Here is a 16,917-nt window from a genome sequence, read left to right as displayed (position 1 = left end):
AAGTACACACACTTTAGCCCTTCTTCCTTACCACCTTTACACACTTTATTCTGCTTCTCTTTCCTCAAAGCCTCTCTATATGTTAGATCTGGCTTTACTCCATGCACTTCTTTCACTGCTCTATCGCTCCAGGTCCCATCCCTCTTGCAAATTAGTTTAAACCCTTCTGAACCATGCTAGCAAACCTACCTGCAAGGATATTGCTCCCCCTCGAGTTCAGGTGCAACCCATCTAATCTGTACAGGTCCCACCTCCCCCAGAAAAGATCCCAATGATCCAAAAATCTAAAACCCTGCCCCCTGCACCAAAACCTCAGCCACGCATTCAACTGCCATCTCCTCCAGTTCTTACCATCACTGTCACATAGCACTGGCAGCAATCCTGAGAACGCCACCCTTGAGGTCCTGTTCTTCATCCTTCTGCCTCGTTCCTGAAACTCACACTTCAGGACCTCATCCCTCTTCCTGCCTATGTCGTTGGTCCCAACATGTATCACGACTTCCGGTTGCTTTCCCTCTCGTACGAGGATGTCATGCACCCGGTCAGAGACATCCTGGACCCTGGCACCCGGGAGGCAACAAACCATGCGGGTTTCCTTCTCACGTCCACAAAATCTCCTGTCTGCTCCCCTGACTATAGAGTCTTACTTACTTAGAACCTCTGCCTGTGCTTGCCCAAGCCTGTTCTGCAGAACAAACCACCTACAGATGAGGGGAGCAAAGCTCCAACTTAAGGGGAACCAGGAGAGAGAAGGCTATTGAGCAAGTGCAGGTGAACAGGACTGCTGTACAAGTATAGACATGGTGATGGAGAGGGCCTGTACACAGTGAGGGGCAGATAACGAACATAAAACTTGGTGTCAGAGTGACTGTGAGAATTGTAATGAGCCACTCAGTAGGGGCTGAGCCATTTAAAAGGTACAACAAGCGACAAATGGCTGAATTTCCTTACGGCTGCTCAAATTTCTGCCTCTAACTGTAGGCAGAAGCAAGCAGCAGTGCCGTGCTGCCCACCCGTGATTAAGTGCTTTACCTTGTTCATGATCTTTCGGCTGTGTTGGAGTTTGCCAATGTACCAGCGAGCAGCTGGAAGGGAACACCGGGCAGCCTGAAGCAGCAGCAGGACTCGCTGCAGGACCCCTGACAGTTTCTGCCTACTTCCTCTCTCTCTGGATAAGCTCAGCTCCTCCACGCTACCCTGAAATTGCAGAGGCTGAGGTTAGTTCCAAAACTGGGCAAATAGGTAGGATGGTCCTTGCTACTCAAATCAAGCTCTGTAACCATCAGTCCTGATGGAGAGATTCGACCCAGAACGTCCACAGTTCTCTCTTCCACCCACACAGACACTGCTCACTGTGACCGCCCACCCCCGTGTTATGCTCCCAAACACCAACCCTGTGAACGTGCTGATCATTCGACAGTACCGGACCCGCACTCCGTCACCCCGACGGTACCGGACCCGCACTCCGTCGCCCCGACGGTACCGGGCCCCGCACTCCGTCGCCCCGACGGTACCGGGCCCCGCACTCCGTCGCCCCGACGGTACCGGGCCCGCACTCCGTCGCCCCGACGGTACCGGGCCCGCACTCCGTCGCCCCGACGGTACTGGGACCCGCACTCCGTCGCCCCGACGGTACTGGGACCCGCACTCCGTCGCCCCGACGGTACCGGGCCCCCCACTCCGTCGCCCCGACGGTACCGGGCCCCCCCACTCCGTCGCCCCGACGGTACCGGGCCCCCCACTCCGTCGCCCCGACGGTACCGGGCCCGCACTCCGTCACCCCGACGGTACCGGGCCCCCCACTCCGTCACCCCGACGGTACCGGGCCCCCCCACTCCGTCACCCCGACGGTACCGGGCCCCCCCACTCCGTCACCCCCGACGGTACCGGACCCGCACTCCGTCACCCCGACAGTACCGGGCCCCGACAGTACCAGACCCGCACTCCGTCACCCCGACGGTACTGGGACCCAAGCTCTACCTCTCCTACTGTGAAGGTGTCATGATTAAGGGTCTTGGCTTGAAACGTTGACTGTTAATTCCTCTTCATAGCTGCAGCCTGACATACTGAGTTCCTCCAGCGTTGTGTGTGTGTGTGTAGATTCCTCTCCTATCGTTGGTCTGCTCCTGCTTCTCGGAATTGGCCTGCCCCAAGTCTCTGTCATCGAGCCCTCAACGTGCTTCCCACCCCCTGCTGAATGTGGGCTTCAACTGCTGAGTATTTCAGGGGATTTATCTAGGCTCTGCCCTAAATTTCCTGTTTGCCTTCCTTCTTGTGGATCTTGCTGCGTCCTAACAATGAGGTAAATCAATCCAACAATTAAATTAATCAGAGTCCGGGAATGTAACGCCACAGGCCACAGAATAAACTCCAACCCTCTGTGCCCTTTCAGTTGTGTGTCAGTCACCATAGACATCGCTTCATACTGTCACCTGCTTCAGTTTCTTGCATACCAATACTGTACATAGTATCAATATAGTTCCTGTAAACACTCCTCTCTGTACCTTTCAATGGTTCATTCATTCCATTTAATATCAGAGATGTGGAAACTTGAAATTCTTTTTCTTCCCCCCCTTATCCACCGGCCCACATCACTCCATCTTGATACCCTCCCCCCGTCCACCATCCTTTCCCTGTCACCCACACATTCCTCCTTCTGGTTTCGCTTCTTACCTCCATGGTCAACTCTCCTTCCTATCAGATTCTACCCTCTTCAGCCCTTTGTCACTTCCCCCTCCCCCTCCCACCTTCTGACATCATTTTCACTCTCCCCCTATCACCCTCACTTCATCAGGATCCCCCATCACCCACCAGCTCCTGCTCCAAGCCCCTGATTGCTTTCCCATCATAATGAGTCTTAACCTGAAGCTGTGACTGTCCGTTTCCTCCCTGACCCACTGAGTTCCTTCAGTGTTCCGTGTGTTGCTCCGGATTTCCAGCATCTGCCACCCCGAGTGTGCTCCCAGCACAACCACGTTGCCCTGTGAAATAACACTGGTCAGCAGGATGCTCAGTGCTCACCACAGACACGGAGGGACCCAACACTACCGCTTGGCCTGGGAACCGCCTCCGGCCCTGCTGCACCCACTGGCACAGCACCACTTCATCATTGCCCAGCCTCACCTCACTGAGCACAGCTGGCTGAGGGCAATACAGCGGAGGAGCAGGCAGGTACAAGCCATCAGGCACCAGCCCGGGTAGCCGCGCAGCAAGGCCCTTCACCGTTTGCATCAGAAGGTCAAAGGTCCCTGAGAGCACATCTGCATCTGCCATCACAGCTGCCTTTAGGATTTCCTGTACGGAGTTGAACATCACATCAGTGTCCTCCTCCTCGATGGAATCTGCAAAGTGGGAGAGAGAAACAGGGAGTCATAACACAGAACATAGAATATTACAGCACAGTTCACGACAAAGCATGTGGAGAGGACCAGAGGGCACAGCCTCAGATTACAGGGACCATTTAGAACAGACATGAAGAGGAATTTTTCTAGCCAGAGTGGTGAATCTGTGGAATTCATTGCCACGCGGCTGTGGAGGCCAAGTCATTTGGTATATTTAAAGCAGAGGGTGATAGGTTCTTGATTAAATTGCAAATAAGGTTTTGACATTAATACCTAACCTGGATACACACCAGCTAATCTTTTCAGGAGATTTGAACTGTGCTATTGACCCACTGCTTGATAGGTCTAGATCTAGGGGAACATCTTCTGGTTTGGCAAAGGCCTTCTCGATGTTTATGCAACAAAATGGTTATATGGATCCTTGGAGATATTTGAATCCATCAGTTTGGCAATTCTCTTTCTTTTCTCATGTTCACCACTCCTATTCCAGGCTAGACTACTTCTTTATAGATAGCTCCTTGATACCAATGATTAGACAAATTGAGTACACTGCTATAGTTATATCTGATCACTCGCCCGTGAAACTGGACCTATGTTTTCCTTTAAACATTAGAGAATGGCCTCTGTGGAGACTTAACCCCCTTTTGCTTTCCAATGAGAAATTTTGTAGTTATATATCAGCTAACATTGACACATTCTTCGAGAGTAATAAAACTGAGTCGGTATCGTACCCTTTACTTCGGGAAACTTTAAAAGTTTACTTGAGGGGTCAAATAATATCTTATTCTTCACAAGCCAATAAAGAGCGTAGGAAGGAAATGCAAGTGTTATTGCAATCTATTTTGGACGTGGATAGGCAATATTCTGAGGCACCCACTGTGGAACTACATAAAAGCCGGGCTGATTTGCAAGCAAAGTTTAATCTTCTACCTACAAACCTATCAGAATAATTAATTCTTAAGACACAAGGCCTCTATTATGAACATGGTGACAAGGCGAGCCGGCTTATGGCTCATCAGTTGAAGCGTCAAGCTGTATCACAACTTATTCCCCAGATAAGAGACTCGCTCCAAAACTTGATGAGCAATCCCAAAGAGATTAATAACATCTTTGCAACTTTTTATTCCTCTCTGTATACCTCAGAGATTCCCTCAGATATAACAGGGATCTTTGGAGAACAGTTTCTTACCCCCTACTCTTTTAAAAGGCATCTATTTCACTTCTTCTTAAAAAGGACAAGGACCCAACTCAATGTGGATCATATCGCTCCATCTCACTTTTGAATGTGGATGTGAAAATTTTGGCTAAAGTGCTTGCTTGCTGTTTAGAACGCCCCCTTCCCAAGATAATCTCGAATGATCAAACAGGTTTTATTAAAAATCACCATTCTATTTTTAATATCCGTCGAGTGGCTGATATGGTTTATTCACCCAGTGATTCTCCAAGTCTGGAGGTTGTTAGCTCCTTGGATGCGGAGAAGGCATTTGATAGAATGCAGTGGGTATACTTGTTTAGTGTTTTGGAGAAATTTGGATTTGGCAGAATATTTGTAGCCCGGGTTAAGCTATCATATCACTCGCCTTTAACATGTATACAGACAAATTATTTTTGATCTGACTATTTCCCATTAACATGTGGCACTTGCCAAGGCTGCCCATTGTCCCCTCTTCATTTTGCAATTGCATTGAGTCTCTTTCTGTTGCACTTAAGTCAACTACACTATTTCAAAGCGTTAGGAGAGGGTACGTGGAACACCGTGTATCCCTATATGCTGATGACCTCTTACTTCATGTTAGCGACCCTGTAGGTAGCAGACCTGCTATCGTGTCACTATTAGGTCAATTTGGAGCCTTCTCTGGCTATAAACTGAACCTTCAAAAAAGCAGATGCTTTCCCATTAATAACCTGGCCCTACAGATCCGACAGGAATCTTTGCCTTTTCCTTTATCTCAAGAAGGCTTTGTATATCTAGGAATACACGTTACTCGCTCTTTTACATCTCTGTTTGAAGCTAACTACAGGCCTCAGGTTAGCCAAATGAAGGCTGATTTTGAGAGATGGCACAGTTTACCCCTTACAATAGCTGGGAGAATTCAATCAGTGAAAGTGACTGTACTTCCCAGATTTCTTTACTTGTTCCAGTACTTGCCAGTTTTCTTACCCAAGTTATTTTTCAAATCAGTTGACCAAGCTATAACCTCCTTTATTTGGGAAAATAAGGTCCCAAGGGTTAATAAGCGCACTCTCCAAAGAGTTTGTGACGTAGGTGGAATGGGCCTTCCTATCTTTATTCATTATTACTGGGCATCGAACATTCAAAAGGTATTATTTTGGCTCCACCGGCCAGATACAAACTGACGCCTGCTTGAGACACGGTCTTGTCACTCCTCGTCTCTCCCAGCTTTAGTGTATTCTTCCTTGCCATTGAAATCCTCTCAATTCACATCTAACCCGGTCGTGCTCTCCACCCTCAAAATTTTTAATCAATTTTGCTGCCACTATAAGTTCACATCAGCTTTAGTTTTCGGTCCCATTCATAGAAACCATCTATTTCTTCCTTCCACACTCAATTCAGTTTTTAGACAATGGGGTTTGAAGGGTCCTGTGCGTATAAAGGACTTGTACACTGATAACATATTTGATAGCTTTGATAACCTGTGCAGTAAATATGACCTACCGCATAATCATTTTTTTAAAAAATACCTGCAGATTTGCCACTTTGTCAAGGAGAAGTTTCCCTCTTTTCCTGATCTACCACCTGCTATGTTGTGGGAAAAACTCACTCTTATAGCTTTAATGATAAAGGGCTGATCTCTGTACTACACTCTCAAGCTGATGTCTTTGGAAGTTCAAGATTTAAACAAAACTGAGACTAGGTGGGAGGATGACCTTGGTGTGGATCTGACTGAGCAAAAGCATTGAATAGGGTTCATTCCTCATCAACATGTGCTAGACTGGAGCTCATACAATTTAAAGTTTTACACAGGGTACATTTAAGTAAAGCCAGGCTTGCTGACATATATCCCGGGACAGATGTTGGCTGTGACAGGTGTTCCTTCTCTCCGGTTGGTTTAGTGCATGCATTTTGGTCTTGCCCTCGGATTGATGGCTACTGGGCACTGGTTTTTAAAATTATCAGTGAGGTTTTGGGGGTGACACTGAGACCTTGCCTGCTTATCGCTGTATTTGGTGTGGCAGATAATGCTTTGGGTTTAAATGCAAACCAGTCGGATATCGTTGCATTTACATTGCTTTTGGCCCATAGGAGAATCTTGCTGATCTGGAAATCTGCCACTCCCCCATCTGCTGCTGCTTGGTTAGAGGACATAATGTTTTTTTCTGAAATTAGAAAAGATTAAATTCACTCTGAGAGGGTCTGTGAAAAAGTTCTATTCGAAATGGGGACCTTTCTTGTCATATTTTGGGAGTCTTAAGGAATTACCTACTAGTTGAGGGCATTTGATTGTACTTGGGAAGTTGCCTCCCTTTTTACATGCATATGGTTTACCTCACAGGGTGGTTGATGCAATGTAATATGAGTGTATTCTGGATCATCTGACATGTTGTGGATGTGTGTGGGCCTTCATCTTGAAGTAGTGTGGGGGTATGGCTGTGAAATGTCCGCACTTGTATTTGTGAAGTGTTGTATTGTAAATACATTAGCTGCCATGGTATGTTCGGGGAGGGAGGGTGAGGGGAGGTTTGTTTAGGGGTAATGGAAGAAAATGTAATCCATTATGTATTCTGTATTGTGTCATTCCTTCAATAAAAATATATTTTTAAAAAATTGCGCCCCTCATATTGCCATTCCCACCCTGGGAAAATGTGTCTGGCAGTCCACTCTGTCTATGCCTCTTATCATCTTGTATACCTCTATCAAGTCACCTCTCATCCGCCATCACTCCAAAGAGAAAAGACCTAGCTTGCTCAACCTATCCTCATAATACATGATCTAATCCAGACAGCATCCTGGTAAACCTCAGCTCACCTGTCAACAGCTTGGTGCCGGCACCTGGAGCCGTGGTTAAATCTGGCAAAGCCACATCTGCCTTTGGTGCATGACCCAACAGTGCCCAGAGTTTATCTTGGAAGATCTGCGATGGATGAAGTTCTCTTGTTAGATGGAGTGATCTCCAATGACTTCTGAAACATAAGAAGATAAGAACATAAGAAATAGGAGCAGGAGTAGGCCATCTGGCCCATTGAGCCTGCTCCACCATTCTACAAGATCATGGTTGATCTGGCCATGGACTCATCTCCACCTACTTGCCTTTTCCCCGTAACACTTAATTCCCCTACAATGCAAAAATCTATCCAATATTGTCTTAAATATATTTACTGAGGAAGCCTCCATTGCTCCATTGGGCAAAGAATTCCATAGATTCACCACTCTGGGAAAAGCAGTTTCTCCTCATCTCCATCCTAAATCTACTCCCTTGAATCTTGAGGCTATGTCCTCTAGTTCTAGTCTCACCTACCAGTGGAAACAACTTTTCTGCCTCTATATTATCTATCCCTTTCATAATTTTATATGTTTCTATGACATATCCTCTCATTCTTCTGAACTCCCGTGAGTACAGTCACAGGCAAGTCAATCTCTCCTTATATTCTAACCCCCTCATCTCTGGAATCAACCTGGTGAAGCTCCTCTGCACCGCCTCCAAAGCCAGTATATCCTTCCTCAAATAAGGAGACCAGAACTGCACACAGTACTCCAGGTGCAGCCTCACCAGTACCCTGTATAGTTGCAGCATCCATCCCTCTAGCAATGAAGGCCAACATTCCATCCGCCCTCTTGATAGCCTACTCCACCTGCAAACCAGCCTTTTGTGAATCGTGCACCAAACATGCCCAAATCCATCTGCATAGCAGCATGCTGCAATTTTTTACCACTTAAATAATCTCCTCTTTCATTTTTTGTTCCAAAGTGGATGACCACGCATTTACCAACATTGTCAAGTCAAGTCACTTTTATTGTCATTTCGACCATAACTGCTGGTACAGTACACAGTAAAAATGAGACAACGTTTTTCAGGACCATGGTGTTACATGACACAGTACAAAAACTAGACTGAACTACGTAAAAAACTACACTAGACTACAGACCTACCCAGGACTGCAAAGTGCACAAAACAGTGCAGGCATTACAATAAATAATAAACAGGGCAATAGGACAATTGTACTCCATCTGCCGGACCCTTGCCCACTGACTTAAACTATCTATATCTCTCTGCAGACTCTCCGTAACCTCTGCACTATTTGCTTTTTCACTCAATTTAGTATCATCAGCAGACTTAGATACACTACACTCGGTCCCCTCTTCCAGATCGTTAATGTATATTGTGAACAGCTGCGGGTCCAGCACTGACCTCTGTGGCACACTGCTCACCATATAACAATTACAGCACGGCAATAGGCCATCTCGGCCCTTCTAGGCCATGCCGACTCTTACTCTCACCTAGTCCCACTGACCCGCACTCAGTCCATAACCCTCCATTCCTTTCCTGTCCATATACCTATCCAATTTTACTTTAAATGACAATAGCGAACCTGCCTCTACCACTTCTACTGGAAGCTCATTCCACACAGCTACCACTCTCTGAGTAAAGAAATTCCCCCTCGTGTTACCCTTAAACTTTTGCCCCCTAACTCTCAAATCATGTCCTCTTGTTTGAATCTCCCCGACTCTCAATGGAAAAAGCCTATCCACATCAACTCGATCTATCCCCCTCATTATTTTAAATACCTCTATCAAGTCCCCCCTCAACCTTCTATGCTCCAAAGAATAAAGACCTAACTTGTTCAACCTTTCTCTGTAACTTAGGTGCTGAAACCCAGATAATATTTTAGTAAATTTTCTCTGTAATCTCTCTATTTTGTTGATATCTTTCCTATAATTCGGTGACCTGAACTGTAAACAATACTCCAAATTTGGCCTTACCAACGCCTTGTACAATTTTAACATTACATCCCAACTCCTATACTCAATGCTCTGATTTATAAAGGCCAGCATACCAAAAGCTTTCTTCACCACCCTATCCACATGAGATTCCACCTTCAGGGAACTATGCACCATTATTCCTAGATCACTCTGTTCTACTGCATTCTTCAATGCCCTACCATTTACCATGTATTGTCCTATTTGGATTATTCCTACCAAAATGTAGCACCTCACACTTATCAGCATTAAACTCCATCTGCTATCGTTCAGCCCACTCTTCTAACTGGCCTAAATCTCTCTGCAAGCTTTGAAAACCTACTTCATTATCCACAACGCCACCTACCTTAGTATCATCTGCATACTTACTAATCCAATTTACCACCCCATCATCCAGATCATTAATGTATATGACAAACAAATTGATTGCCAACCAGAGTAACACCCATGTATCCCAACCTTCTGCTTTCTATAAGTTAACCAATCCTCTATCCATGCTCATACATCACCCCCAACTCGTAATCATATGGATAAGTCCTTTATGCGGCACCTTATCAAACCTTATCGGCACCTTCTGGAAATCCAAGGAAATTATGTCCATCTGTTCTCCTCCATCTACTGCACTTTTATATCCTCAAAGAACTCCAGTAAGTTTGTCAAACAGAACCTGCCTTTGCTGAATCCATGCTGTGTCTGCCTGATGGATCCGTTTCTTTCCAGATGCCTCACTATTTCTTCTTTAATGATAGCTTCAAGCATTTTCCCAACACAGAGATTAAATTAACTGGCCAACAGTTACTTGCCTTTTCCCTACATCCTTTTTTGAACAGTTTTGTAACATTTGCCACCTTCCAATCTGCTGGGACCAGCTGAGAGTCCAGAGAACTTGGGTAAATTATCACCAAAGCCTCAACTGTAACCTCTGACATTACTTTCAGTTCCCTGGGATGCACTCCATCAGGACTGTTTCGAGACAGATATTTCAGGTAAAAACAACGGCGCATGTGCACCAACTTTAATCGTCTGCTCACGAGTGCATGTACACGTATATCGTAACATCCCCCTTTTCATCAAAACAAAGAAAGGGAACAATTGTATTAACAATTAAACTCATTTCTCTGGAGTCTGCTTTCCAGTATATTTTCATAGAATTAACTTCATAAAAGCATTCATTAATCATGCCTTCTGTCTCTTATGCCTGTCACAAATACATACCACTCATTATTTCCGTTTGTATGAGCATATATACAAAATATAAAACATACTAAAATTCGACTTTAACTTCAAACTACACAACCTCAAATAGGACACAGTCCTTCTCGGAGTACAAACATGACATTAAAATGCCAAATAGAGTCACAGACTTATTGTTCAATTGTTCATGCAATTATTCAATGTGGGACAAAGTCTTCTAAATATTGTGGCCTTTTCACTGCACAGCCAGAACAAGTTTTTACTGTTTTGTCCGAGTCCTGTTGTTTGTTATTTGCATGTTTCAACGTTTGCGTTAGTGTTTGTGTTGTGTCATTAGCCTCTGCTAGTGTTTGTCTGTGTGCATTTGATGCAGTCGGCACACTGTGGTCATCGATCTTGGTTGTCTGACCTGATTTTGCCTGTTCATGTGTGATTAGCTTTTCAGGCGTCTTTCATAGATGTGTGCGATTACGTCGGTAGATCCCAGAAGGGGTTCGAACTACATATGAACACTCATCAAGGCGCCGATGCACAATTGCTTTCTCCCAATTCTTTTTACCTTGCACCAGGGGTTGCATGCGTACGGTATCCCCTTCGTCGAGTGGGACAAGATCTTTGGCTGATTTGTTGTAATTGTTGGCCTGCTGCTGGACACGTTGTTTCATACACTCGTGTTCACGTACAACTCCAGTAAACTCACTGTTGTAGGCAGGAGCGTGCGTGTGCGGCGATTCATCGGACTCTGGGCAGGACTTGTGCTGGGCGCTTGCGAAGGTGTGTTGCGATGGTCTAGAAGTGCGAGGTAGGGATCTGCTCACGATTTGTTGCTCTTTGTGAGGATCCGCTTAGCTGTTTTAACTGCTGATTCAGCTTTTCCATTTGCTTTGCTATTTCCGGGACTGCTACACAAGTCCTCAAAATCCCATTCTCATGCAAATCTGTGAAACTCCACTGACTTGTATTGTGGCCCATTATCACTAACCACTTGTGTTGGGCTACCATATCTCGCAAAATGAGCCTTCAGTTTGCAAATAACAGCTGTGCTGGTCATATCGCAAAGAAGATCTAGCTTGAAGAAATTGCTGTAGTAATCAACTGTGACGGGTACTCTTTTCCTTCGAATGTAAATAGGTCGGTACTTATCTTTTCCCACGGCCATGCAGGTACCTCATGACTCATAAGCGATTCTTTCTGCTGACTCATTTCGTATGTGCGACAAACATCACATGTAGTAATATATTGCTTGATGCTGCTGCTCATGCCTGGCCAAAAAAGACATTCGCGTGCGCATCTGAGGCATCCTTCTACGCCCAAGTGTGACGAATAAATTCTTTCCTTCATTTGCTTTCACTCACTTTGCGGTATGATGACATGCTCACCTTTGAAGATTAAGCCGTCTTGGACTGCGAGCTCATCCCTATAGCTATAGTAAGATGTGAGTTGCTCTGGCAGCGCATCACGTTTGCTCGGCCATCGGCTGATGATTACACGTTTCAACATCTGTAGTGTGTCATCTTTCGCTGTTTCTATGCGAATCTGCTCTAGACACTCATCGCGGATTGGCAGGTGCGATAGCATGTTGACTTCATCGAAGCTGTTCTCCTGGCCTGGAGTACCGCTAACTGCTCGCGATTGCATATCCGCGAGGTGCATGAGTTTTCCTTGACAGTAGGTGATGTCGAAATCATAGCTCTGCAGGCGAAGAAGCATTTCCTGTAGGCGCTTTGGTGCCTTCACCAACGGCTTCTTAACTATCATTTCGAGCGGCTTGTGATCAGTGTACTCTTGTGAAGCCGCCAAAAATGTACTGATGAAAACGCTCAAGTGCGAAAACAATTGCAAGCATTTCCTTTTCGATCGCTGCGTTACGTGTTTCCGTGTCCATTAGCGCTCTGCTTGCATATGCAATCGGACGCCCATTCTGGAGGAGTGCTTCCCCTAGGCCTTTGTTGCTGGCATCACATTGGATGGTTAGCTCTTCCTTAGAATTGTAGTATGCCAACACCGGTGCTGCAGATACCATCTGCTTGATCTTAGGATGTTTTGCTGCTCAGCTGACCACTTCCATGCTACATCTGGCTATGTCAGCTGTCTTATTGGCTCAAGGGTATCTGAGAGACTTGGTAGAAAACGGCTCAGGTAGTTGACAAATCCGATCAATCGCTGCACTCCCTGCACATCTGCATCTGTGGGTGCTGGCATGTTGAGAACGTCAGCGACCCTTTTAGGATCAGGCTCAAGTCCCTCACGTGATGAGATGCCCCAAAAAGGATATCTCTGTCGCTCTGAAGACAGATTTGTTCTTGTTGAGCCTGATAAGCTGCCCTGCACAACGCTGTAATAGTTGCTCAAGTTTCACATCATGATCGGCGATTGCCCTTCCCTGCGTTTCCCCTTTTCCGTACACCAGAATGTCGTCCGCGACGCCGATCACTCCCGGTAGTCCTTCCAGCGCCTGATGCAGTCTGTGCTGGAAGATCTCTGATGAAACGCTGATTCCAGATGGAAATCTGAGCCATCTATACCGCCCAAAAGGTGGGCTGAAGGTGGTAAGTACGCTTGATTCACTGTCTAATTTCACTTGCCAGAATGCAGAACTCATGTCAAGCTTGCTGAAATCCTCAGCCTGGTGAAGATCTGGCAATATGTCCTCTATCACTGGAAGGGGTAGTGTTCTCTCCTCAGCGCTTTGTTCAACGGTCGAGGGTCAATACATGTACAAAGATTGATGTTCTTCTTCTCTGCGACCACTAGCTGGCTAACCCATCTTGAAGGTTCATGGGCTGGAGCTATCACCTTGCGATCAAGCTCAGCTTTCACTTTCCGCTTCATAGCGGGAGGTAGACGTCGTGGGGGTAACACTGTGGGCTGCACCCGGAAGCTCCCCGAGCGCATCATCGAACACCTCTGCATAGCGGGAGGTAGACGTCGTGGGGGGTAACACTGTGGGCTGCACCCGGAAGCTCCCCGAGCGCATCATCGAACACCTCTGCATAGCGGGAGGTAGACGTCGTGGGGGGTAACACTGTGGGCTGCACCCGGAAGCTCCCCGAGCGCATCATCGAACACCTCTGCATAGCGGGAGGTAGACGTCGTGGGGGGTAACACTGTGGGCTGCACCCGGAAGCTCCCCGAGCACATCATCGAACTCCTCTGTATAGCGTTCCTCTGGTGTGCATTGTTTTTCTGTGAGTGTCGATGCATGCAGCCTGCGAAAGTTGCCATCGGTGACCGTAATTCAGCTTCATTTGCTGGCTGGCCCTGTTTCCCAGCAATGGTGTAAAGTCGTCAGTGACCAGGACAAATTCAACAGAATTCTTGTGGTTCGTCACGGGGTTACGGAGTTTCACTCTGCACATCCCTTCCGCATCCATGGTGGTCTTGTTCCCCATCATCAGCTTTTTGTGCATCTACCCCCTCCAAGTACTTGCAGGGTAAAATGTTAATGCTCACCCCGCTGTCGACTTGGAAATCTATTGGCTTTCCATTGATGAGCATCTGTGCGAATACGTCATCCTTTGTCGTCAAACTGCTGACCACCAGTATGACACCGTCAATAAACTCGGTCCTGTTGGCACTGTCGGTTTGGTCATCGCCTTGCGCTTCCACCCCATGCACGGGCTTCTGCTTGCATACCTTTGCAAAGTGATTTCGAATGCCACATGCCTTGCACACCTGTCCGTATGCTGGGCATTGTTGCTTGTCTCCTGCATGTTCCATGCCACAGTACTTGCAAGGGTTCACTTTGCTTCTGTGGCTGTTCAAGGTGCCTTTTGCTCTGGCTCCACCACTAGCACTCGCCTTCTGTACAGGACGCTTTGAACCCTTCTTGTTAGTGCGAGGTTTAATCCCATCGACAGTAGCGGACCCACTATCTGCAGCTGTGCTGAATGCTTGTAGGTGTGATTCAGCCAGTTCTGTGCTTTTACAGATGTCAATGCAGTCATTGAGCGACAGCTTTCTGTCTTGTAACAGACTTTTTCTGGTTTGGGAGTCGTTAATGCCCAGTACGATCTTGTCTCTCAGCAGACTGTCTGACATACATGAGCAAAAATTACATGTCTTTGCAAGAAATCTAAGGCTGGCATTAAACGATTCAAAGATCTCACCTTGTTCTTGTTACTGCTTGTTGGACAAGTACCATTCATATGTCTCATTTTTCTCATCGATAGCATATCTGCCAAATGCAACTAAAATCTTTGTGAGGTCTTGGCTTTCAGCCTCATCTGCGAACACAAGTCTGTTGTAGATCTCAAGTTCTGATGGTCCAATTGAATGCAAAAGTAATGCCGTCTGATACGGTGGGACTTGTTTGTGCAGTTGTGCCACGACGCTGTAGTTAGTCCCCATCTGCGGCTGTGTCTTCCATCCATCTATCAGTTCGTGGTTGACCGTCACGACCGGTGGTGGGCGAATGCTGCTGACTGGGGGAGGACTTCTACCCCAACCATAGTTCCCCGGCACAGGGTCACCTGCCGCTGAGACTCTGCTGTCTCACCTCCAGGCATTACACCCATCTCTATTTGTGGCCGATTGCTCGATTCGGTTGACATTTTTTCCTACTCTTACACTCACCCTCCGATGTTTCAGAGTTGCGCTATTATTATGCTGCCAACTGCAAGTTGAAAAAAATCGGGCGCTGCAGTTGAAAAAAGCAATTTTCCGAGCACCACCGCTGCCACCATGTTTCGAGACAGGTATTTCAGATAAGAACAATAGTGCATGCGCACCAACTTCAATCATCTGCTCACGAGTGCACGTACAAGTATATCGTAACAAGCACCAGGTGACTTATCTATCTTCAGACCTACAAGTTTGCTCAGCACTGCCTTTTTAGTGATCGCTATTGTATCGAGGTCCTGGCCTCTCATCGCATCCATAACATCTCTTTGGCGTGTTAGATGTGTCCTCCACTGTGAAGACCAACACAAAATAGTCATTCAAAGCCTCTGCCATTTCTTCATTACCCAATATCAGCTCCACCTCCTCATCCTCCAAGGGACCAATATTCACTTTAGCTACCCTTTTCTGCTTTATATAATTATAAAAACTTTTACTCTCCATTTTTATATTTTGTGCTAGATTATTTTCATAATCCAGCTTCCCTTTCTTTATTGCTTGCTCAATAGTTCTTTGTTGCTCTTTAAAGTTTTCCCAATCTGCCAAGTTTCCCACTACTCTTGGCAACTTTGTACATACGAGCTTTTAGTTTGATGCCTTCTATTTCCTTAGTTACCCAAGGTTGGCTCTCCCCACCCTGACTGTCCTTGCCTTTAACTGCGACATACTTTTGGTCAGCACCATGAAAGATCTCTTTGAAAGTCTTCCACTGTTGCTCAACCATCACACCATGTAGTCTGGGAGATAAAATTAATTGATAAACAAAGGTCGGTAGTCCCATCCGATGAAGAGACTTCAACCAAAATGTTAACTCTGTTTCCCTCTCCAGACTTGCTGAAAACTTGCGTGCCTTCTGTTTTATATCTTAAAGCCAATTTAAGCGTCAAGCCAGATTAAAGATTAAGCTGTCAAGGCCAAGGGCTGAGAATGAACTGGTGTTCAGCTCACTAATCCATTTCAGCCAAGATCCCCCTCCTGAGCCAGTCCCATCTGACCCATCTCTCTCGCTTCTCGCTCCCAGCATCAGCTGCAAGAGTCTTGACCAGCTACGTGGCCACGTACCACAGTCAGACACGGTTCAGCAGATGGTCATGTACCACAGTTACAGACATGGTTCAGCCGATGGTCACGTACCACAGTCAGACACGGTTCAGCCGATGGTCACATACCACAGTCGCAGACACGGTTCAGACGATGGCCACGTACCACAGTTACAGACATGGTTCAGCCGATGGTCACGTACCACAGTCAGACACGGTTCAGCAGATGGCCACGTACCACAGTCACAGACACGGTTCAGCCGATGGTCACGTACCACAGTCAGACACTGTTCAGCCGATGGTCACGTACCACAGTCACAGACACAGTTCAGCCGATGGTCACGTACCACAGTCAGACACGGTTCAGCCGATGGTCACGTACCACAGTCAGACACGGTACAGCCGATGGCCACGTACCACAGTCACAGACACGGTTCAGCCGATGGTCACGTACCACAGTCAGACACGGTTCAGCCGATGGTCACGTACCACAGTCAGACACTGTTCAGCCGATGGTCACGTACCACAGTCACAGACACGGTTCAGCCGATGGTCACGTACCACAGTCACAGACACGGTTCAGCCGATGGTCACGTACCACAGTCACAGACACGGTTCAGCCGATGACCACGTACCACAGTCAGACACTGTTCAGCCGATGGTCACGTACCACAGTCAAACACGGTTCAGCAGATGGTCACGTACCACAGTCAGACACGGTTCAGCCGATGGCCACGTACCACAGTCAAACACGGTTCAGCAGATGGTCACGTACCACAGTCAG

At 46.8% G+C, this 16,917-nt stretch overlaps 1 protein-coding gene across 1 annotated transcript in view; it reads right to left on the bottom strand.

Moving 5' to 3' along the window:
• cplane1 (ciliogenesis and planar polarity effector 1) overlaps window positions 1-16,917 on the bottom strand; it is a 349,043-nt gene that overhangs the window by 199,960 nt on the left and 132,166 nt on the right. The window contains exons 18-20 of the mRNA XM_073047849.1: window positions 7,330-7,484; window positions 3,124-3,341; window positions 1,033-1,197 (exon numbers count right to left, since the gene is read on the bottom strand). Of these exons, the coding sequence (XP_072903950.1) occupies window positions 1,033-1,197; window positions 3,124-3,341; window positions 7,330-7,484 (538 nt within the window). The remainder of the gene's footprint in view (window positions 1-1,032; window positions 1,198-3,123; window positions 3,342-7,329; window positions 7,485-16,917) is intronic.

This window comes from Hemitrygon akajei, chromosome 6 (genome assembly GCF_048418815.1).
Source record: "Hemitrygon akajei chromosome 6, sHemAka1.3, whole genome shotgun sequence".
Taxonomy (NCBI): Eukaryota; Metazoa; Chordata; class Chondrichthyes; order Myliobatiformes; family Dasyatidae; genus Hemitrygon; species Hemitrygon akajei.
This window is presented reverse-complemented; position numbering and strand designations above follow the sequence as displayed.